General features: G+C 38.7%; 1 protein-coding gene across 2 annotated transcripts in view; it reads left to right on the forward strand.

Moving 5' to 3' along the window:
* The window catches only part of stk11ip (serine/threonine kinase 11 interacting protein), a 40,066-nt gene that overhangs the window by 9,804 nt on the left and 5,447 nt on the right, over nucleotides 1-24,815 (forward strand). For both annotated transcript variants that reach the window (XM_026945566.3, XM_026945567.3), the window contains exons 10-22: nucleotides 1,669-1,758; nucleotides 1,879-1,920; nucleotides 2,147-2,302; nucleotides 7,909-7,981; nucleotides 8,866-9,294; nucleotides 10,049-10,251; nucleotides 18,009-18,119; nucleotides 19,353-19,554; nucleotides 21,021-21,169; nucleotides 21,581-21,869; nucleotides 22,537-22,637; nucleotides 23,247-23,344; nucleotides 24,398-24,576. In XM_026945566.3, coding sequence (XP_026801367.2) covers nucleotides 1,669-1,758; nucleotides 1,879-1,920; nucleotides 2,147-2,302; nucleotides 7,909-7,981; nucleotides 8,866-9,294; nucleotides 10,049-10,251; nucleotides 18,009-18,119; nucleotides 19,353-19,554; nucleotides 21,021-21,169; nucleotides 21,581-21,869; nucleotides 22,537-22,637; nucleotides 23,247-23,344; nucleotides 24,398-24,576 — 2,122 coding nt within the window. The remainder of the gene's footprint in view (nucleotides 1-1,668; nucleotides 1,759-1,878; nucleotides 1,921-2,146; nucleotides 2,303-7,908; nucleotides 7,982-8,865; nucleotides 9,295-10,048; nucleotides 10,252-18,008; nucleotides 18,120-19,352; nucleotides 19,555-21,020; nucleotides 21,170-21,580; nucleotides 21,870-22,536; nucleotides 22,638-23,246; nucleotides 23,345-24,397; nucleotides 24,577-24,815) is intronic.

Genomic DNA, 24,815 nt, shown 5'->3' on the forward strand with positions numbered 1-24,815 from the left:
GAGGCCATTATTAGGCTGCAAAAAAAAACAGACCTATCAGAGAGATAGCAGAACTTTAGGAGTGGCCAAATTCAATTCAATTTTATTTGTATAGCGCTTTTAACATGGACATTGTCACAAAGCAGCTTTACAGAAATAAATGGATTCACAAAAAATATATTGTGAATATGTGAATTTATCCCTACATTTATTTATCCCTAAAACCAACAATTTGGTTTGGTACATTGTTAAAAAGAAGGAATGCACTGGTGAGCTCAGCAATACCAAAAGGCCTGGAATACCACAGAAGACAACTAAAGTGGATGAATGCAGAATTTATTCTTTGTTGAAGAAAAACCTCTTCAAACATCTAGCAAAGTCAAGAACGCTCTGGAGGAGGTAGGCATATCATTGTCAAAGTCTACAATCAAGAGACACCTTCATGAATGTAAATACAGATGGTTTACCTCAGGATGCAAACCACTGGTAATGCTCAAGAAAAGAAAGGCCAGATTAGACTTTGTTTAAAAAAAAAAAAAAAAAAAAAAAAAAAAAAGGTCAGCTAGTTGATGCAAGAATAACTTGTACCAGAATGATGGGAAGAGAAGAGTATGGAGAAGGAAAGGAAAGGCTCATGTTCCAAAGCATACCATCATCTGTCAAACATGTGGGGGAAGTGTTATGGCATGGGCTGGTATGGCTGCCAAAGGAACTGGGTAACTGGTGAAGTGACTGCTGATATAAGTAGCAGGATGAATTCTGAAGTGTATAGAGCTATGCTTTCTGCTCAGATTCAGTCAAGTGCTGCAAAACTGATAGGACGCCGCTTCACAGTACAAATGGATAATGACCCAAATCATACCCCGAAAGCAACCCAGGAGCTTCTTAAGGCAAAGAAATGAAATGTTCTTAAATGTCTGATGACCTCAACACAATTGAGCATGCTTTTCACATACTGAAAGCAAAACTGAAGGCAGAAAGACTCACAAACAAGCAGCAACTGAAGGCAGCTGCAGTAAAGACCTGGAAAAGCATCTCAAGGGAGGAAACTCAGCATTTGGTGTTGTCCATGGGTTCCAGATTTCAGGCAGTCATTTGCCCGATTTGCATCCAATATTAAAAATAATCTTAATAATTATAAATATGTTAGCCTGTGAAAATGGAGAGACTCCGTAAAAATGGCTTTAATTCCTAAACGGTTAATGCAATATTTTTGTTAAACCCTTTGAATTAAAGCTGAAAGTCTACTCTTCAATCATAATCTTGATTGCTTCATTTCAAAATCATTGTGGTGGTGTACAGAGGCAAGTTGTGTCACTGTCAAAAGAATAATCAACCTGACTTATTTCAGTAACTGACTTAACAGGGGTGGCAGTAATAAAGCCTGGGTGTGTCTATTCTAATTGTACCCAGTTATTCAATTAAATTTGGTTAGTTGTTAGATTGAGTTACTAAGGAGTAATTACTTTTTCACACATGGGTAGTTGGTGTTGGATAACTTTTTCCCTTCAATAATTGAATTGATCAATTAAAAATTGAATTTGATATAAATATCAGAAAATAAAAGCTGAAACTCAGATCTAATGTCTCATATTCATCTTTGGATCTTAAACCCAAATGTCTTCAGTGGATGTTGTTATAGTTTTATTGTTATTGTTGTGTTTAAACTTGTTTTTTATCTGCTTACAGTTAACTCTAGAAGGCAACCCTCTGTATTTCCAAAAAACACACAGAAACTCAACCGTGCGTCACCTTTCTCCACAAGCTGCTTTCCGAGGAGTGTGTACATGCATGTGCTACTGTTTGTTTATACATGCTTTGTTTTCACTGACATCCACAGAATTATTTAGTAGTTAATTAGTATAGATTTCCTTTGTTACCTGTCTGTTTTTCTCTTAGCTTCAACTGGATGGTTCTACATTGTCTGCCACTGAGCTTGCAGTAAGCAGTTAGATTTTTTTTATATATTACTTGGATGTAACTGTATTTTAAGTTGGTTGATGGCACTTGAACTGTTTTTAAAACATGGGTCGATAGTTTGACTGAGCTTGTCATTGCAGATTGATGGAGTATTTATAATATTAATGAGGTTTTCTGCATTCCACTGTGTTTAGTGGGTGAAAAGTGTCTGAAAATCTGATTTTCAGATTTGTATATGACTCTGCAGGTCTTGCCAAAACCCAGGCAGCAGTCCCAAACACACCAAGTTGCCATGGCACCTGAGCAAACTGCACAGGACATGTCGAGTGGAGGAGGAGAGTTGAGTGACAGCTTGTCTATCATTGAATCAGGAGGAACTCGAGTTTACAGGAGGAAATCCAAGGTGAGGTTGCAAAAGCCAAAGACTTCCCACCTACTCACTATAACTGCTCACTACACAGCATGTTCGTAGAGAGGTCTGCTGGGGTGTTTCAGTGGGGTATGCAGTGGTTAGTATCTACCAAAAGTGGTCTAAGGGAGGACAGTCAGTGAACCGGCGACAGGGTCATGGGCGCCCAAGGCTCATTGATGTACGTGGGGAGCGAAGGCTAGCCCGTCTGGTCCGATCCCACAGAAGAACTGCTGTAGCACAAGTTGCTGAAAAAGTTCATGCTGGCTATGATAGAAATGTGTCAGAACACACAGTGTATTGCAGCTTGCTGCATATGGGGCTGGGTAGCCGCAGACTGGTCAGAGTGCCCATGCTGACCCCTGTCCACCGCTGAAAGCGCCTACAATGGGCACATAAGCATCGGAACTGGACCATGGAGCAATGAAAGAAGGTGGCCTGGTCTGATGAATCACGTTTTCTTTTACATAATGTGGAAGTGCGGGTGCGTGTGCATTGCTTACCTGGGGAAGAGATGGCACCAGGATGCACTATGGGAAGAAGGCAAGCTGGCGGAGGGAATGTGATGCTCTGGGAAATGTTCTGCTGGGAAACCTTGGGTCCTTGGGTCATGTGGATGTTACGTTGACACCTACCACCTACGTAAACATTGTTGCAGACCTTTTACACCCCTACATGGCAACAGTATTCTGTAATGGCAGTGACCTCTTTCAGCAGAGTAATGCGCCCTGCCACACTGCAAAAAATGTTCAGGAATGGTTTGAGAAACATGACAAAGGGTTCAAGGTGTTGACTTGCTTTCCAAGTTACCAAGATCTCAATCCAATCGAGCATCTATGGGATGTGCTGGACAAACAAAGTCCGATCCATGGAGGCACCACCTTGCACCTTAATGGACTTAAATGATTTGCTGCCAATCTCTTGGTGCCAGATACCACAGCACACTTTTAGAGGTCTTGTGGAGTCTGTGCCTTGACGGGTCAGAGCTGTTTTGGGGGCCTACACTATATGAGGCAGGTGGTTTTAATTTTATGGCTGATCGGGGTATATACGATGGATATAAAAAGTCTACATACTCTTGTTTAAATATCATTTTTGTGATGTAAAAAAAATGAAAAAGATAAATCATGTCTGAAAAACAATCAGAAACATTTAGTGAAAAATAAGAAGTTACAATAACCTGGTTGCATAAGTTTGCATACCTTTTTATAATTGGGGAAGTGGCGGTGTTCAGAATGTTCAGAACCAATCTCAATTTCATGTTCAAAAATATTTCATGTTCAAAAGTAATTATCATACAGCTGTTTTCAATGAAATTTTACTGATTAACCCCAAATAAAGATCAGCTGTTTCTGTAGGATTTTCTTCATATCTTCTTGGTTTCATCCGACTGCTGAAGCCATGGTCCACAAAGAGTTTACAAAGCATGCATGGTATTTCACTTGTTGAAAGCTATCGATCAGGAGAGGGGTATAAAAGAAATATTATAAGTTGTGTGCGAGATATTCATTGTCTATAATAATATCTTAATTGTTGTGTTAACAATGTGCGAGCAGACGTTACTGAGTATGTCACTCACTTTGCAAAAACCAATCAAAAAAACCGCCTTGAGTGTCCATGCATTCACTGCATGATGTAACCTAGTAGGATAGACTACTGCACATGTGAATTGAGAGTGCACGCTTTCACTGCATGATGTAGCCTATTAGAATGCAGTGTGCAAGTTAAGCTAGCATAGCTGCCTAAAAATGCATGACTGAAGTTAAAAATGACTGAGCAAACAGCGCCAGGAGACAAAATACAGACACCACCAGCCTCACAATCTACGTCATTAGATTATTCACTAGACGTGGGTCATCCACACTCGCATGGAGGTGGTTTGGCTTTGAAAAGACGGATTTTGTTTAAAAGACGGCAATTTGCAAACTATGTCAGAAATTGGTTGCTGTTAAAGACAGCTCGACAACTAACTTGTTTCACCATCTGTGAACTAACCACCGCACAGTATATGAAGAATATGAAAAGATTCAGGAATCCTCTGTCCACAACATGCCTAAACCAGCCAAGGCACCAGCACAAAAACACACTCGCCAAACTTTAGCGGAATCATTCAACAAAAAAGTACCTTACAACAAGAAAATCAATAGATGGCAAGACATAACAAATGCTGTCACCATTACAAAGCAAAAGACATGGTGCCAATTCAAGCAGTAGAGAATACTTGAATACTTTAGACCCAAGGTACCTACTGCCTAGATGAAAATATTTCAGTCAAACAGCTCTGCCTAAATTGTATGATTCATGTTGCCAAACTCTGGTGCATAAACTGCAGAAGATTTCACATTTTGCCACAACAACTGGTTTATGGTCAAGCAGAACATCCGAGTCATACGAGTCATACCTCTCTTTGACGGTGCATTTCATTGATGAAACTTGGCAACTGCAAAGCTATTGTTTGCAAATATCGTACTTCCCAGGTGGCCACACAGGAAACATCATTAAGGCCAAGGTCTGCAAGAAGACTGCATGATTTGCATGAGAGCAGAAAGCAGGGCTAATGTCAGTACACTACGGATTAACAACTGGAAGAGCCTTCCTTTATTTTGAACACAGGCGTCATATTGCCTTTGGTGAGAAATTTGGAGAAACACCATGTAGTAAGCAGCAGTTAATATCCTATTAACAAGAACGAGCTAGTACAATATAAGACTTTTACAAATACATTTTTGAAGAATGCAAAATATCATTTACTTTTTGTTACTGACAAAATCCCAGAAATTATTGAGATAATTTTTTCTCAATATCGCACACCCCTGTACCATGGAACACCGTAAAGGCCATCAAATAGAGGAAATGGAGCTCCACGTGACGTCACCAAGAACAGAACATCACTCCAAAATTTATAAAAGGACATGACAAAAACTTACAAGGGAGGCTGCCAAGAGACCTATGGCAATATTAAAGGAGCTGCAGGAATATCTGACAAGTACTGATTACTCTCCGCATGAAACAACAATCTTTCATATTCTTCACATGTCTGGGCTATGGGGTAGGGTGACTAGACAGAAGCCCTTTCTCACAAAAAAAAATGTCCAAGCTCAACTCCACCACAAACAATCTCCCCAAACCATGTGGCAAAATATGTTATTTCAATTCCAAAAGGGATAATAATTCCATAAATGTAAAGGTATGTTTGGTGCAAAAAAAAAAAAAAAAAAAGAATATCACCAAAAGAACACCACACCCATGGTGCAGCATGGTGGTGGCAGCATCATGCTTCAGGGCTTCACAGATGTGACTGCTGACAGAAGTAGCAAGATGAATTCTGAGGTGTATAGGGCTATACTCTCTGATCACATTCAGCCAGATGCTACAAAACTGATAGGAAGCTGCTTCACAGATGTGATCGAAGTGTAGACTTTCAGCTTTATTTTAAAAGGTTCCGCAAAAATATGGCATTTACCATTTAGGAATTACAGCCATTTTAAGCAAAGTACTTCCATTTTTAGGGGCTCAAAGGTATTTGGACAATTGACTGACAAGAAGTTAATTCGAGGACCACGATGGAAATAAGCCGATGGCTTTTTTGTGTATTTTATCCTCGATAGTTTTGAAATGAGTATGAATTAGTCTTTTTTGGACTTTTTTGTAATATGTTTTAAATTTTGTCAAATAAAACAAACAAACAAATTGACCAGGTGTGGTCCATTCTGTCATTACTTCAAGACAAATGAAGCAGATAAAAGGTCTGGAGTTGATATCAGGTATTGAGTTGGCATTTGGCAGCTGTTCAACTGGAGCTCCCTATGAAGTCTCAATGCAAGTGAAGGAGGCCATCAATCTATAAGAGAGATAGCAAAGACCTTAGGTGTGGCCAAATCAGTAGTTGAGTACATTCTTAAAAAGAAAGAAAGCACTGGTGAGCTCAACAACATCGAAAGGCCTGGAAGAGCACGGAAGACAACTAAAGTGGATGATCGCAGAATCCTTTCCTTGGTGAAGAAAAACCACTTAACAACATCAACAGAAGTCAAGAATACTCTGGAGAAGGTAGGCATATCATTGTCAAAATCTACAATCAAGAGACGCCTTCATGAATGTAAATACACAGGGTTTACAACAAGGTGCAAACCACTGGTAACATTCAAGAACAGGAATGCCAAATTAGACTTTGCCAGAAAACATCTAAAAAAAAAAGCCTCCCATGTTCTGGAATAAGATTCTTTGGACTGATGAAACCAAGATTAACTTGTACCAGAATGATGGGAAGAGAAAGGTATGGTGAAAGAAAGGAACAGCTCATGATCCAAAGTATACCACATCATGTATCAAACATGGTGGAAGCAGTGTTCTGGCATGGGCATGTATGGCTGCCAATGGAAGGGGCTCACTGGTGTTTATTGATGATGTGACTGCTGACAGAAGTAGCAAGATGAATTCTGAGGTGTATAGGGCTATACTCTCTGCTCACATTCAGTCAAATGCTACAAAACTGATAGGATGCCTCTTCACAGTGCAGGTGGATAATGACCCTAAACATACTGTGAAAGCAACTCAAGACTTTTTGAAGGCAAAGAAATGGAATGTTCTTCAATGGCCAAGTCAGTTGCCTGATCTCAACCCAATAGAGCAAGCTTTTCACTTACTGAAGACAAGACTGAAGGCAGAAAGACCCACAAACAAGCAGCAACTGAAGGTGGCTGCAGTGAAGGCCTGGCAAAGCATCTTCGGGTAGGAAACTCAGAATTTGAGTTTTGAGAACATGGGCTCCAGACTTCAGGTAGTCATTGACTGCAAAGGATTTTCATCCAAGTATTAAAATTATGGTTATATTTACAATTATATCACTTTGTCCAAATACCTTTGAGCCCCTGAAAATGGAAGTACTTTGTTGAAAATGGCTGTAATTCCTAAATGGTAAATGCCATATTTTTGCAGAACCTCTTAAAATAAAGCTGAAAGTCTACACTTCGATCACATCTTGATTGTTTTATTTCAAATCCATTGTAGTGGTGTATAAAGGCAAAATCACAAAAACTCTGTCATTGTCCAAATACTTCCGGACCTGACTGTATGTGTGTGTATATAATGTTATGTTCACATCAAATATCAGAATAATGAAAAAGAAATGTAATCTCTGTGACTTTGATCATGACATGGATATTGGTACCAGATGGGCTGGTTTGAGTATTTCGGAAACTGCTAATCTCCTGGAATTTTCACACACAACACTCTCTAACATTTAAACAGAATGGTGCAAAAAAACAAAAAATACTGAATGAGCGACAGTTCTGTGGGTGGAAATGCCTTGTTGATAAGAAAGGTCAGAGGAAAATGGCCAGATTGGTTAAAGTTGCCAGGAAGGATATAGAACTCATATAAGCATTCTTTACAATCATGGTGAGCAGAAAAGCATCTCAGCATTCACAAAATATCAAACCTTGTTTATATATATATATATATATATATATATATATATATATATATATATATATATATATATGTATGTATATGTACATACATACATGTAGATATATATAGATGTGTGTTTGTGTGTAAGTTTGTTTTTTTTTTCTTCCTCTCTTGGTGCTCTTTTGCAGCATAAGGTGAAGGTGAGGACAGCTAGCATCTCAGAACCCAGTGATACAGAGCCTAGTTCATCTTCTTTGCAAGGTGAGTTCTAAAGATGTGCCATGTTTTGTGCCAGTTAATAGTGTGGTGGTTAATGTTAAGAGCAGCTCTAAGGACTTGAAACTTCAGGCTCCTCAAACACAGAAGGGACTCCTGACAACATAAGCCCTATGAAAACAAGATTTAGGACAGAAACAGTTAAGTACTACCAAGTTTAGCACATGAGCTTCACAGAATTTTTATGGTAAATCTATATCCATAAAACAAAACTTTTTCAAATGAAGAATATTGGTTGCCAAAAATTAACAATAAGCAATTCATTCTTTCAAGATCCTTGACCTTGATTTTGTTGTACTTATACTTTTTTTTTTAACTATACTTATAAAGTATAAAAATAATTACATTAAGATATCAGATATCGTCATCATCATCATCATAATGTTTTATGTATACATCATCATCTTTTATGTTGAATAGTTTTCAAAACTGACAAGATTTTGTATAAGGTAAAAAGTTGGTCTATCGATGAGCAGAGATGCCAGAAACATGTAAGTAAATGGTGTTGTAGCAAATGTGGTTCCGGTTTTTCCATAATTACGACCTAAAGCATATCCTACCATACTAGATAGTACAACAATAATAATATGCCAATAATGTCAGTACATGGAGTGTCACTCTGAGTTTCACAAAACATACATGCTTAGCAATATAACAAAATCTGTTTGCCAAGTTGTCTGCACACATGGTGGTATACATTTTTGGCATACTAATTAGAATGATCAAATGATGGTATTCTAATAATGATGTAAACTTATCACTCCATCACATATGAGTGGTTTATAAAAACACTTATTGATGCAATTAATGCAAACCATTGAATGGAAACATCTCTACTATCCCTACTATTTCTTTTCCTTTTTACAAAGACATCATCCTGCGCCACCAGAAGGACATTGAGAAGTTGGACAGCTTCCGGGAGCAGATGGGTGAGGACTGGCTACGCTACCAGCATCATCTTCATGGCACTTCAGCCCATGTGTCTGTCCCCAGGGTGGACACACTCGTAACACAGCTGACTGCTGAAAACCACTGCAACCCTTCACCTCCACAACCCAAAGTCAATTGCACCATGCCCAGATTAGACTCTCACCTTGTCCCACTGCTATCCTCTGAGTCAAAAAGAGAAGAGGAAGAGATCTTGGGCTTTCAGCCTGAGACTGAATCTACCCTGAAGTGGACAGGCCACAGCTTTGTAGACGCTGAGTCTACCCTAGAGACAAGTCTAGGAGACCCACAGCCTCCAGAGAAGGCCTACACTGATCCACCATTTGGAGAAGAAGAAGAGGACCTTGGAGGTCTGTGTGGGACTTAATTGTAATCATTTGTTATTGGATCTGTCAAAAGTTTCAGTGGAAAGTTTGTCTACTTCCATTCTCTTATGGCACTATTTACTAATCCTGGTCCAGGAGTAGTCATAGTGCTTTCCTATTCCCCTTTCCTCTTCCCTTTTGCTAATGAGTATATAAAAACCTTAAATGTGCATTGTATAAGTATCTTGATTTTCACTTAATTCTGGTCTTGCTGTACCTCTGCATTTAAATTTTAGTTTATTTGTATAGCATTTTAAAGTTGTTTTTGCAGAGTAGATGTGCAGAATTCTGGATTTAGACTCCTCATGAATAAGCTTAAGATTTTCAACACATGAGGCTATAAAAATGTTTGGCCTGCCTAACCTTGCTAAGTGTGATTTCTTTACAAAGTGATCGTTAGGCCTAAAGTTAGGTAGTCAGGATCAAGTTATGTGCCATAGTGAAACATCAGTTTGTAATCAGATATTGACTGTTAAAGTGTCTGTGATTCACCTGCACTGCAGTGGAATTTAAATGAAATCTTTAAATTTAGTTTTCTTCCATTTCACTTTTGGGGGTAGCCACAATTTAAAATGCTATAACCTGTGTTTGAGATGCATGAAAAAAGAGTTCGTTCTATAGTTTTCAGAAAGTATATATTGAAAACACACAGATATTAGATATTCTATTCTTCAGTTGTGCTTATGTTAGGTTTTGGAAGACAGCATTAAAATGTTTATTCCTGTATTGGTTTCCTCAGTGGACCTGTGTAGGCCTATGCTGGTCAGGGTGCTCTCTGAGATTGAGGATTTTAGCAGAAGAAAGGAGTCAGAGCCGCTATTCCTGAGAGTACACCAGGCTTATATTTTGGAGGTGGACATGCACCAGGGCTGTGTCAGGAGCCGATTTGAGCTGGACAGCTTGCGGCAGGTCACCACCTCTCAAGCCACCTGGACAGAGAAGGTATGTTTTATTATCTACAGTTCAGTTCAATTCAACAGTTTAATTAACAATACTAATACTATATACAACAATTAAATTAAATAATGACTATGAGATCAAAGTGCAGACTTTCAGCTTTAATTTGAGTGCATTTACATCAAAATTCGGTGAACGCTGTAAGAATTACATCACTTTTTATATAGTTTATTCAGTTTTGTTTTCAGCATGTGAAATGCATGCTTAATTAGATTCAGGTTTGGTGACTGACTTGGCCATTGCAGAACATTCCACTTCTTTCGATTAGAGTCATTGCACAAGCGTTGGGCATAGCCAATACAACAGTTTAGAATGTCTTTTAAATAAAAGAAATAACTGGTGTACAGACATCGAACAGGTCAGCCAAGGAAGAGCAGTTGATTACAGAAACATTGTGAGAGCTGTGTAGAAAAACCCAAAACCAATCCACCGTCTGAAGAAGACTTCGGGAGCAGAAATACAGAGGCCATAACCACAAGATACTCTGGTGACACTCATCAGCAGTAAGAATCAGAAGGACAGAAGAATTCACAAAGGAATACAGAGATGAGCCATAGACATTCTGGTGCCAAGATTAACCTCTACCAAAGTGATGGAAAGGCCAAAGTGTGGAGAAAGAAAGAAAGGATCTGCTCATAATCCAAAACGTACAAGCTCATCGATCAAGCATCAATTTATATTGAAGATATAACTCATGACGGTAGCAGCAGAATGAATTCAGAAGTCTACAGAAACGTCTGCCAATTTACAGAGAAATGTAATGAAACTTCATCATGCAGCAAGACAATGACCTAAAACACACTGCCAAGACAGTGAAGGACTTCATCAGGGGAAAAAAGTGGATGACTGTCCAAGGCAAACATTCAGTAGTGGAAAAAATAGTGACGCATTGAGGTGGCAGCATCATGCTTTGGGGCTGCTTTTCTTCAGCTGGAACTGGGTTTTTAATCAGGGTGGAGGGAATTATGAACAGCTCCAAATACCAGTCAATTTTCACCTTTTTTCAGGTCAATTTCACATCAGTTTAAAACCTTAAGGCTTCTGCTAAAACAATTAAGTTGAAGAGGAATTTCACCTTCCTGTATGACAACAACCCCAAGCACACCTCCAAATCATCAAAGGAATGGCTTCACCAAAACAGCATCAAGGGTTTGGAATGGCCTAGCCAGAGTCCAGATTTAAATCCAATCGAAAATCTGTCAGGTGACCTGAAGAGGGTTGTGCATAGGAGATGCCCAGCCAATTTGACAGAGATAGAATGCTTTTGCAAGGAAGAATGGCAAAATATTGTTAAGTCAGGTTGTGCCAACTGAATGACTCTTACCCAAAAGTATTGGGGGATAGTTAGGGGTGTGCACACTTATGCAGCCATGGCATTGTACATTTTTTACTTTTCATTTTTCCCCCGTAAAATGATTCTTATTGTTTTATAAGTTGCAATTTCACAATAAAGATAGAAATGGTTCTGACATGGTTTATCTCTGTTGTTTTTTTTTTTTTTTTTTTTTTTTTTTTTTTTACATCACAACATTATGACCACCTGCCTAATATGCTGTTAGTCTACTCTGGTCCGACAAAACAGTTCCGACATACCGACATATGTTTCTGCAATCTGTTGCTGTTGTTTTCCTTGACCGACTTGTTCATTGTCTGGTTGTTAGTACACCGGTGGTTTCGTTCTTTTTCAGGAATTCCAAATTGTTGTATTGGCTAAGTCCAATGCTTGTGCAATGGCTCTTGAGCAAGGCCCTTAACCCACTCTGCTTCAGGGGCGCCGTATCATGGCTGACCCTGCGCTCTGATCCTAGCTTCTTAACAAGCTGGGATATGTGAAGAAAAGAACTTCACTGTGCTGTAGTGTATATGTGACAAACAAATGCTTCTTCTTCTTTTAAAATGTTCCCTCTTTTCTCAGTTTCAAAATGGCTTGCTTTTCTCCCATAGACAGCTCTCTGGCCTTCATGTTGGTTTATCCTTTTTAGCAATGAATGCTGTCTTCACAGGTGAAGGTTGAGGGAGAATTGGCCATGCCATTCCAATACTTTCAGAGGGGACTCTATATATATTATATATATATATAAAGTATTGGTAGGGCAAGGCCAATTCTTTTGTTTTTGCTATACCCTGAAAATTCAAAAGATGAATATGAGAAGATAGATTAGAATTTCAGCTTTCACTTCCTGATATTTACATCTAAATGTGTTAAATAACTTAGAACATGGCACCTTTGGTGCAAGACCACCCAATTTATAGGTGAGCAAAAGTATTGGAACAGATAGTCTTAAAGTAAATAACAAAATATTTGGCTGCATCAAGCCGGCAACCCACTCACATCACTAAACTCTTGCATTCTTCTTTTGTGACGATTTTCCAGGTTTGTACTGCAGCTTCTTTCAGCTGTTGTTTGTTTTGTAGGGTTTCTCCCCTCGGTCTCATCTTCAGGAGGTGAAATGCATGCTCAGTTGGGTTATGGTCTGGTGATTGACTTGACAGTCTAAAACCTTCAACTTTTTCCCCTAATGAAGTCCATTGTTGTGTCAGCAGTGTGTGTTGGGTCATATTGGGTCATTTTTGATGCAGTTCTCTGTAAATTGGCAGACCTAATATTTCTGTAGACTTCTGAATTCGTTGTATTGCTACCATCATCAATAAAGATTAGTGAGCCTGGTCCAGAAGCAGCCATGCAAGCCCAAGCCATGACATTACAGCCACCGTGCTTGACCAATGAGCTCGTATGTTTTGGATCGTGAGCAGATCCTTTCCTTCTCCACACTTTGGCCTTTCTATAACTTTGGTAGAGGTTAATCTTGGTTCCAGAACTTTTGTGACTCATCTCTGCATTTCTTTGAAAATTCTAATCTGACCTTCCGATTCTTACTCTTTCCAGTGGCTCTGATTGATTTTCCCTCTTTTCTCAGCTTCAAAATGGCTTGCTTTTCTCCTGTATACAGCTCTCTTGTCTTCATGTTGGTTTATCCTACTTAACAGCAAATGCCGTCTTCACAGGTGAAACTAAGGGCTCAAACCAAGACTAGACATTCAGAGCTATTAATTGTTTGAACAATTAATCTAACAGGGCACACCTGGGCAACAAGAAACAACTGTCAGTCACATGTTCCAAAACTTTTGATCCCGAGGAAAAGCCATTCAGCCTAATGGGGGCGCCTTAGCAAAGTGATTACTGTAGGACCTCATTCTAAGGGTCTTCAAGAAGTTTTCTAAATTCAGCTCTAGGAGGCACTGTAACTTGCAGATTTTTTTAAAACTGCTCAATTGATTTGAACTGCTCAATATCAAATTAAGATTCTTTTTTCTGTTGACTCCCTTGAAGATTCCAAGTGTTGTTAATCTAAGGAATTTATGTTCTTTCAAACAGGAATTTGGCCACTTTGGATTTTAACATTAACAGTTTTTCCATTTCTACAACAAATTTTGTCTAATAACCATGAAATTTGGAAGAGAGAATTGGGAGACCAACCCTACCAAAACTTGTTTTTCAGATTTTTTGATATGATGGACGGTTCATTGATAATGCTCAAACAAATTTGACAGTGACGTCGCCAAAAAGTGAGGGCATGTCGGTAAAAATTTTTTTATTTCTACTCCTACGAACTTTGTCCAATCATCACCAAATTTGGCAGGCAGCATTTGAGACCAGCCCAAATAAAAAGCTTGTTTCTCTGATTTTATATATGGTATGGTTCATCCATAACAGGCAAAAAACTTTAATGGTAAAGCTGCCAAACAGGAAGTGAGGGCATATCTCAGCAACCTTGTGACCTGTTTTGAATAAACATGGTGGATCATTGAAGGACCTCATCTTAGGGGTCTCCCAGATGATTTGTCTAATTTCACCTCTAGGTGGCCCAATAATTCATAACTTTGTAAAATTACTTGTAACCTTTTAACCTATCCACCTATCAAATCAAGATTCTTCTTCCTCATGATTCCGATTGTTCTTGATTTAACAAATTTGTTATTTCTCAAACGGGAAGTCAGCATTTTTAATTCAGCTCAGAATTTCAGTTAAAAAAACTGGGTTTTATGCTTCTTCTCTTACAAATTTTGTCCAATTGCCATAAAGTTTTGAAGCGAGCATCGGGAGACAAACCTGAACAAAACTAGTTAGTCACATTTTTGATATGATGTCCATAAAGCTCAAACAAATTTGATGGCAAAGCCGCCAAACAGGAAAGGCATCTCAGCAACAGTGTAAAGTTTTTTTTAACTAACTTTTTTAAATGTGGCTAACTGAAGAACTTCACTTTAAGGGCTTCCAAGAAATTTTGTCTAAATTCACCTCTAGGTGGTGCTATAATCCACAAATTCATAAAATTGTTAATAACTTTAAAACTGCTCAACGTCAAATCAAGATTCAGGTTTGTCTTGAGTCCCTTGAAGGTGCAATGTTCTACCGATGTAACGAATTTGTGATTTCTCAAACAGGAAGTTGGCCAATTTGAATTTTAACAAAAGCTGTTTTTTTTGCTTACTCTACTACAGATTTTGTTCTATAACCATGAAATTTGGAACTCAAACAAAACCTGTTTCTCAGATTTTTGATTTGATAGTTTGTCCATAATTCACAAACAGTGTGATGGATTTTAACAGAACTTTGTAAATGAGTAATGGGTCTTAAAGGGACTCCAAGAAGTTTTGTCTAAATCCCCTTTAGGGGCACTATAATTCACAAATTTGTAAAACTGCTCATTATGTTTGGACCACTAAACCTGCAATAATGATTTTTCATGCTCTTGATTTTCTGGAATGTGCATATAACAGATTTGTGATTTGCCAAAAAGGGTGTTGGTAATTTTGAAATTTAACTAGTCAGACCAGTCCAAAAAAAAAAAAAAAAAAAACATTTCTCAGATTTTTGATAAGTATGTGACATTTCATCATCAATATTCTTGCAAATGAATATTGATGGCTTTGTTGCCAAACAGGACGTGAGGGCATGTATGTATTGACATCACACTTCTCACATAAATTTAAGAACGAAATCCAAAGTTAAGGAACAAGACTTCATTTGCTTGTAACTTGGGAGGGCTACTGAAAACAGGAAGTGAGGCAATATCTGAACAAAGGCTTCACAGTTTATACTTTTTGACGCTGTAGTATACAGTTATAGAAGAGAAACTATTTATAGTCACACTATCTGGTGTCACCCAGATGAGGATGGGTTCCCTTTTGAGTCTGGTTCCTCTCAAGGTTTCTTACTCATGTCATCTCATGGAGTTTTTCCTTGCCACTGTCACCTCTGGCTTGCCCGTTATGCCGAGTTCACACTGCACGATTTTCAAAGTCGTTTGATCTATGATGTTTTCACACTGCACGACTATCTGGGGTAGCATTCAGTCGCTGCTGTGTTCACATTGCACTATGGATCGGCGACAGGAGGTTACACACTGCATGACTTTACAATAGAAAGAATCGCCGACAACTCTGTCTGGCTCGCAAACTACGTTTCACAAGCAAACGCACGCGAGAAGTGATAAGGAAATAACGCAAGATCACACATGAGATCAGAGTTCTCGCGCGAGACTGGAAATGATACCCCGCAAGAAGTTCGCAATCCAAATGGTCTGTGCGCTGATTTGCAGCAAAAGGGCAAAAAAAGATTATGGAGGAGGAAATGGTTGGGGAGACTTTTTTCTTTCTCGACCTTGTTGTGGTACAGCTCAGACGAAACATCAAAAAGACATGGGTGCTCCTGCCAAAGTTCGACCAAGCTTTCCTCCATTTCTTGGGTCCAAATAGACTGAGAAGGAGCCTTTTTCGGTACCGAAGCCATGTTTTCTGATATTCTATAACTCCTCCCCGAGCTTCCCGCTGCCCTGTATCTTGCTCTCTCATTGGCTAGAGGTCATCGCCGATGTTTGTTTCAGTCAGAACTCATTTCACACAGCAGGATTTTGAATCGCCGACAGGTCCAGATATTTAGCATGCCAAATATTTCACAAGCGTTGGCGACGCATCGGTGATTCTCTCAGATCGCGCCTTTGTTAATTCACACTGCGTGATTGTCACTCGCGTGAATGAGCACCCATTTGCCTCCGATTTCAGGCATTTGTCAGCGATTTCGCAAAACCTGTCGGCAAGTGAAAAATTGGGTTAAAATCGTGCAGTGTGAACTCGGCATTAGGGATCAATCTAAACCTGTGTCTATAATCCAGATATCTGTAAAGCTCTGGCCACAGCTTCTTGCTTCATGATTGAGGACTTTAATCATGGTCCATTCAGACTCCCTGCACTCAGTCAGTACACTGCAGTCCATTTGGAGTACGAGTTAAATTTTTCACTTACAGAAATATGAGCAAGACGTTGAAATGCAACCTGGAAGTCTTTTCTGCCTTTACCATTTAAATAATTCAAATCCAACTAAGCACCATGTGATGATCAATTGAGAGCTCTCTCCCTTACCTGAGTGTCCAAAACATATGGCTGATGATTCAAAATGTTTGTTATTACAAACCACAGATAGTCAATAACAATTTCAGTGCTTTGACTCAGATCAGGGAGTCCAGAGGAACATGCACAAGCAATAATCAGGGTTTTCCTTTGTGAGACTCAACCACTCATGGAGGCAACACTTTTGTCTGTTAGGAAAAACTCCAAATGCAAGGCCCTCAGCCTGGGACTGGTGAATATCCCCACACCCACCTGAGGCCTAATTCCTGTGGGAACTCGAGAGTAGGAGAGAGACCATCTCCAAACAAGACGTCTGGTACCGGAGCTCTTACTGTGTGTGGATATAAGGCCAACTAGATCTAGCCCATACTTTTCGATCTCATATACTAACTCAGGCTCTTTCACTGCCAACAAAATGACATTCCACATTTCCAATGCCAGTTACCACTGCATGGGTTTAGTCTGCCTGTAGAATGTCTATCATGTCTGCTTCCTGACTACCATTGCACCTGGCCCCCACCTTTCATCTAGCAGGTGGTTCCATGTTGCCATTGTGCACTGAGACCACCTGGGTTATGTGGTTGGCCCTGTCACCATGACATTCGCCAGACCCGTAACCCTAATCTTGGCAGGGTACACTTAGTCTTTTTTGTACCTTTCATGGGGGTCATTAGGATCACTCTCTGGTTGGCCCCTCCCCACATATCTGTTCACCAAGTGTGGCCCTACTGGGAGCATCAAGCTCCTGTGGACATAGGCTTGAGTTACAATGAAGTACACAGGCCCCTTCACCAGGTCTCAATCTTTGAAGGGGTATTCACCTGTTCTCATCAAGGAACTATAATTAGTTATACAGAGCATGGCAGCAACCATGATCAGTTTGTTCCTCAATAACATCAAACTGTTTTGTATTGTAACATAGAGATTTTATTAGAATTCATTTACACACAGCCACACAGCATAACTGGCCTAGTCTTTATTCTGATAAGTTAGAAAACTTGCTGCACAGCAACAGCCAAGCAACAGCCAACCAACACATCTAAGTAAGTAAAAACTCAATGCTGTCAGCCACGTTAGGGCCGAGCAGAGGCCCAAGGACTGTTCTTAGTCTGATTGTTAGTTATTTTGTGAAGCTTCTATACATACCACAAAACAATTTTCTATTTGCAAGTCTCTCTTCCAAGATTTCAAAAAAACTTCCAAGATTTTGTTTTTACTATGGTATTATTTCAGTACTGATATTATGTTATCATAACCAGGTCAAAATATTATCTTGACAACATAAACTTTAACATACTTTTCCTCTCTTTCTCTGAATGTGTCTCTCTTAGGGCAAGGAGAGCTCTCACCCATCTCTAGAATTGCGCTTTAGCTACATTAGTCACGAAAGACAGAAACGACGCTACCTCATGCTGGATGATGATCCTCAGGAAGCCTTACAGGTTAATTTATTTCATCTTTATCCATCAATGTACACTATGGAGGACAATCCAAAAGTTTATAGGAAATAAATAAATGAATAGTAATAAAAATAATCATCACCCTTGACAAACTGCCATGCTCTTGGTCCATCCAGTTTCATTAATGTTGTTATGCAGTACCACTATAAACTCCATCTGTAAATGAGATTTACACATCATGTGTCTGTGGAATCTGAGAACCAGGAATTCTGTATATCAAACCAGTATTTGTATAGGTGTAATTAATGTGCACACGCACAGTGGTGGTCATGTAGAAGTCATGTGTACCTGTGTCCAGTTCAGTCACTGTTTTGAACTTTTCCAATCTGACTTTAACCCATCACAAGTTACATCTAACTTAATATCTACCAGCACAATAATTTTCAAAAAATAAGATTAAGAATATCCTGACTTGTAAGACATGATCTGGCAACCCAGTTTAATCCTATATGAAGTGGAGTGAGTGCAGCACACTGTAGTTAGATAGTCTGCTGTCATTTAATGAAAATGTGAAGATCAAGTAGGCCAAGTCTCTGCAATGGAGGAACATTATATGGCCAAAAGTTTGTGGACATGTGACCATCACACTAATATGTGGCCCTTCCCGAAACTGTTGCAACAAAGTTGGAAGCACACAGTTGTATAGGATGTCTTTGTATGCAATAGCATTAAAATTTCCTTTCACTGGAAATAAGGGGCCTATCTCAAACATGTTCCAGCATTAGAATGCCCCTGTGCATAAAGTGATGTCCATGAAGATGTGGTTCGCCAAGATTGGAGTGGAATAACTTGAGTGGCCTGCACAGAGCACTGACCTAGACCCCAGTGAATACCTTTGGGATGAACTAGAATGCCCACTGTGCCTCAGGCCACTTCACCTGACATCAGGGCCTAACCTCAGTAATGCTCTTGTGGCTGAATGGGTAAATCCACACAGCCACATTCCAAAATCTAGTGGAAAGCCATCCCAGAAAAGTGAAGTTTATTATAATAGCAAAGGGATGTAAATGGGGAATGGGGTGTTTAAAAAGCACATAGGTTTTCACTCTGAACAAAACTTGTGGATTATGTTTGAATTGAAAAATTATACAACCTAAATTGCCCAATCTACTCAGTGACAGTAGATCCATTATCTGCAGTTAGAAGAAAAAAAGTAGTGCATTTTTGTATAGACAGAAGAATCTGGTATTGTTAGTGATATGTCACTCTTTTCAGGTTCTGCTGGAGTTGCTTTCTAGGGTAGCAGCGGAGAATGAGCGGCAGGCAGAAAAGGTAAAAACAGAAAATGCTCGGCTACAGTGTCTGAAGTGCCAAGCTGAATTTTCCCAGCCTCCGTCTAAAAATCTGATGAGTGCCCTGTCTGAACCAGATGTCTATCACGGGTTACAAGACAAGACAGAGAAAGAGCACACTGCTGGTAAGAAGAAGAGCAAAATAGTGTCTATTAGGTGTTTATATAGCCAGGTCATTTTGAGAGTCAAAACTGGATGTGTCATTTAATCTTGATGATGCTATTAATCTGATATTCATCATCAATTTTGAAATGTCTTAAAGATTAAAACAAGGTCTTTTGCCTTGACTCACTCGACTGCACACCGCTCATTCTCATGCCCTTAGGTGTAGGGAGTGCACTGTTCTTAACATGCATTCCAGGGACCATGTTTATCTTTCAAAGCAAGACTGAAAAACAGCATAAACAAGTGTGTTTGCTTTTAACCTACATGTTTCTTCACAAGCACTGCCAAGATTTTTGTCCTGAGGTGCCATATTCTCTTAACTGTTGTGTTGCAGCAGGAAAAAACAATACAGTCCCCTCCAAAAGTTTTGGAACGGCAAGGCGAATTCTTTTTTTGCTATACACTAAAGACATTTGGGTTTGAGATCAAAAGATGAATATAAGATGAAAGATCAGAATTTCAGTTTTCGTTTCCTGAAATTTACATGTAGATGTGTTAAACAACTTGGAATATGGCACCTATCATGACAGACCATCCAATTATTTTGGTGAGCAAAAGTATTGGACAGATAATCTTAAAGTAAATTAAGGTAAATAACACTTAATATTTGGTTGCATACCTCTTGCTTGAAATAACTGGAGCCGGCAACCCACTGACATCACCAAACTGTTGCATTCTGTTCAATACTCCATGAAGATTTGTCCTGTGGATAAACAGCAGAATACATTCAGAAGCTATTTTTTTCTTGACCAGTGTTTACTTTCCTCATTATTTACACATTTATGTATGTTTTTTTTTTTTTTTTTTTTTTTTTTTTTATTTATTTATTTAATCGTCACCCTAACCTTATGTTTGGGGTTAAAAAAAAAAAGTGCTTTGACACTTGTCTAAGGGATTTTAGTCATTTATTCAGCTGCATTATTAATGTTTATTTGGTTTCCAGGTGTTGGTTTTGGCCATGTGAGTTTTCTTTCTTTGTTAATTTCAAGAGAGAGGGGAAAAAAAAGAGAGGCTAGTGAGCCTTCCAGCTGTTTATATCTGCTATATTATGAGTGAGAACAGGAACTTGTCTCGCAGATGTTCCACAACATTAAGTGTAACTGTAAATGGATAAAAGCATGATTTGTCATCCATTAATAAATAAATAAATTGTAATTGTTGCTGAATTGCTGTGGATAAAATTTAATAAAACACTTACGAATTTGTTAGTATAGAAAAATAATCCACTTTGTTTTGTGCAACACACCACCCTGCAGTGAATCATTTTCATATAATAGTGTTTTATTTTTTAAATGGTCTGATTTTTCCCAGTGCAAGAACTGGAAAAGATGTTAATCGGACCTGGAAAATAAGCAACCATCATCAAGAAAGTTTTGAGATATAAGAAACAGTTTTCTTGACAAATGACATGTTGTGGTATTTTCAGGTGATACTGTGTTTTGCCCAGAATGCAACAGTGATCATGTGATCCAGCTAGCTGGCCAAACAGCTCCTTCCACCAGTACGCCAGTCCCCTGTGACTTTGGTCAGAATGGTGACCGATGCTTCAGATTTGATTATGTTGACACTCAGAAGGTATGTTGCCAATGTAACAAATTTCATAAATGCATTCATTCCTTTTTCCTTCATTTCATTCACTGCTTTTGTTATTTGTAGAGTACATTTATTTCTCACTCTCCTGTTCTGTTCACTGCTTAGCAGTGGATGTCCCTTTAATCCAGACCATCTCTTTCCATTTGTTTAGTAGTATATTTGTAAAATGTATGTTATAATACTAAATATGTATTATGCTTATCTCAATTATGAGCAGTTTAAACAATATTTATAGTGGTATGCCCAGAACTCCTTCATGTGATTATACAGTCTTCTAATGGAAAATGTATGCATAAATGTGAGTCCAAATAAAAATAAAGGTCATGTGAAGGGGTGCTTATTGTATCATAACTGCACTTATAACCTCTTATAACTTATATCCTTCACTTTCAGCCCTTGATCCAGGGTGAATCTCTTCACAGCCCCATCCATGAAAGAAAGTCCTCTGAATCCTCTACACTGCCTGAGGGTACCACAGACACCTTCCTCACTGCTCAATGCGGCCTATTAAACAGTGTATCCAGTCAGATTGAGGACTGCCCCGACCATCTAATTAGCTTCCAGTCATCTGACAGCCAAGTGCTCAGCGATAAGGGAGTGTCAGAGGATGGGCTTGCTCAAAGCTGTAGTGGCTCTCAGTGGCTTCTGAACCACCAATCGCCTCAACACACACAAGGATATGGTGGGTGTAGAGTAAAGAGATATATGGGGTAGCTAGAACAGGGAATACCATTAAGTATTTCCCCCAAAAAGAAAAAATACTTAGCCCATAACATTCACTCTTTAAGTTAGAATGCTGTGGCAACCAAGAGGCCAGAAACAAAAAATGCGATGGGCAGTCTTAAAAAAATTTTTTTGCATTATAGTTAAGTCTGTCATACGTTTGCATTATAGTTAAGTCTGTCATAGACAGCAATTAGGCTTCATTTCCTTCTATTAAACAATGGACTTTAAAAAGAGGTTTGTTTAACTTTTGCAGGCAGATGCTTGGTAAAAATATGTGGTTATCGTTTAGGAAAAGTGGAAAAGGGCACATCATCTATGAAATTGCTGTCCCTCATTAGGTACATAGTTAAATGAAATTGCTGTCCCTCATGTGTAAATAGTTAAAATTATAAGGAAAGAGTGCATTTTAACAGCACACTAAAATAAACTCTTTTGTGATGTTTAGTTCAGTGTTCACCATACAAGATGCAGTCTATATTCTTTGTACTGTTAAATAAATGCCATGAAAATGTTGTTTTATGTGCAGTATATTTGTTAAATGTGTATAGTGGTTGAATTTGTTATTGACCATTTGATGAAGCCCATTCTTTTTAAAGCAGATCTGTGTGCTTCTGCTCTCTTAGATCTGCTGTCCGAAGATTTTGAAACTGTCGACCACCGGTTGAAGCTCTTCCTGGATGTGGAAGTTTTTGAGGGAGAAGAAGAAATTCATTGCTTCCTGAAAGTGAGATGATTTTTTGTCCCTTATATATGCACACATTTACCTCCTTTTGTATCGCTGACAGTATCGCATATCATATGCATATAACTGTCTTTAAAACAGTGTTTTTATGTCCAGTTACTATAGAAATGATGATGTATTAATATTAGTGCATTAATATAAACCTAACAGCTGGAACTACTGTCTGAGGCATGTTGTTATAGAAATTTCATCAGCACTTGCAGAATTGAGCATTCAACAGCAGTATAAAACTTTATATATATCGCATGAAAATGGGTGTGATGAGAAGTTTAGTGGTTAGTACATTTTTACTTCTTCCTGCTTGTAAAGGAATAATAGTTTTCCCTTAGCCAGCTGGCTATAACCAGACATCCAGTACAATAATGCAAACAATAATAAACTCTGTAATAGGAAAGTGAGATTTTATTCACTTGACATTGTTTTAGGCACACCTATCATGTACATACACTGAAATGCTACTTTATTTTCACACCTACCATCTAGGTACACTTTGTAGGTAGTGACAGTTATTGTTGTCCACTGTGAGCAAATGTTTTAAATACAGAATGCATTACATATAAATTGTTATTTTCATGGTTCCCTTCATTTCAGATGTCTGCTGTGAAATATGGAGATCCAGTAGAATTCTCATCTCTTATGGTTGTGTCCAATCAGCGCATCTACATCCTAGAAATGACCTCTCAGTCAGAGTAAGCTATTTGGTCACATAGCGAAATATATGAAGTTCCATGGAGAACACTGTAATGACTCGTACGTTAACCTCAACAGAACACGCAGTAATTTTCCAAACTTTTTGCTCCAGTAAATCTGTTCTGGTGACATGAAAAGCCACATGGCATAATCAACAACAGCTGTAATTTAAGACCTTTAAATTTACAAACAGCAGTTTATTACTGATAGGGTAATGAGACATCACCAGGCCAAGTGAAGTGTTTTCACCCAAATTTGCTTTTGCCCTTATCTAAACATTTGCACACACTATCAAATTGGGTTGCTAAGGCTCATTATTTAACATAGCCTAAAGTTTGCCATTAAATTTGCTGTTAAATTTATTAAATTTATGTAGCCTAAAGATTGCACTTACTGAAAACTACACTCAAGCCTCATTCATTATTCAGTGGATAACTTCACTTGGATTCTATAGCCTTAAAGCTAAAAACTCTAATGAATTCAGAAGAGACTCCAGTGGTTATACTGGGGATCCTTTCAAGACTCTCCATATTATTTGACTTTATAGTATACAACTGTAGAAGAGTAATAACTCATAATTACACTATTGACATCCTATGTCACCCAGAAGAGGATTGATTCCTTTTTAAATCTGGCTTCTCTCAAAGATCTTCCTCGTAACATCTCGGGGAGTTTTCCCTTGCCTCTGTCTCCTCTGACTTGCTCACTGGGGATCTAAATGTATATCTGGATTTCTGTAAAACTGCTTTGTAACAATTTCCAATGTTAAAAACATTATAGAAATAAATGGAATTAATTTTTTTAAACAGGCTTCCTTATTTGTACATACAATATGACCAGAGTCAATTTACAGTAATTTAAAAAACTTCCATTATATGTTACATTACATGATTACTGAATACTGATTTATTAAATGTTCAGGCAAAGGCTCATAGATATTTGTCAGTCATTATTAATGTCCTTTTTAAGGTATAGAGTTCTTGGATGCATTGTTTTACGTTTACTTTTATTTACATTTTGTTTACTACTATTGTTTTTCTCTGTATCTAAAGAGGGCATCCATCAGAATGGCTGCAGAAGCGGGACAGCCATCGGCTGTGTGAGCTCAGCTACCTGGAGGTGGGTCTCGGTTCACAAAGCATCCACATGGAGTTTGATGTGAGAGCTGCTGCGTACACACTTTTGGTTCGCGACAGTGCTCGGTGCAAAAACTTCTTCAACCGACTGACAGGCAAGTGCCCTCCTTCTCATATACATATCCATCTCCCTGCACATTCTTGCAAATACAGAGCTCATATAATCCTCTCACTGAAGCTTTTGCCAGACACTCCCAAACACGAATCCAACTCGCCAACAATTGGCTATCCACTGACACCTTTGTTCCTCTTTTTATAGGAGTGTCCAAACATAAGGCATGATGTTACAATCACAAAATCAATCACTGACCTTTGGCCCAAGGTGGTCTGGTAA

Source organism: Pangasianodon hypophthalmus, chromosome 2 (assembly GCF_027358585.1).
Source record: "Pangasianodon hypophthalmus isolate fPanHyp1 chromosome 2, fPanHyp1.pri, whole genome shotgun sequence".
Taxonomy (NCBI): Eukaryota; Metazoa; Chordata; class Actinopteri; order Siluriformes; family Pangasiidae; genus Pangasianodon; species Pangasianodon hypophthalmus.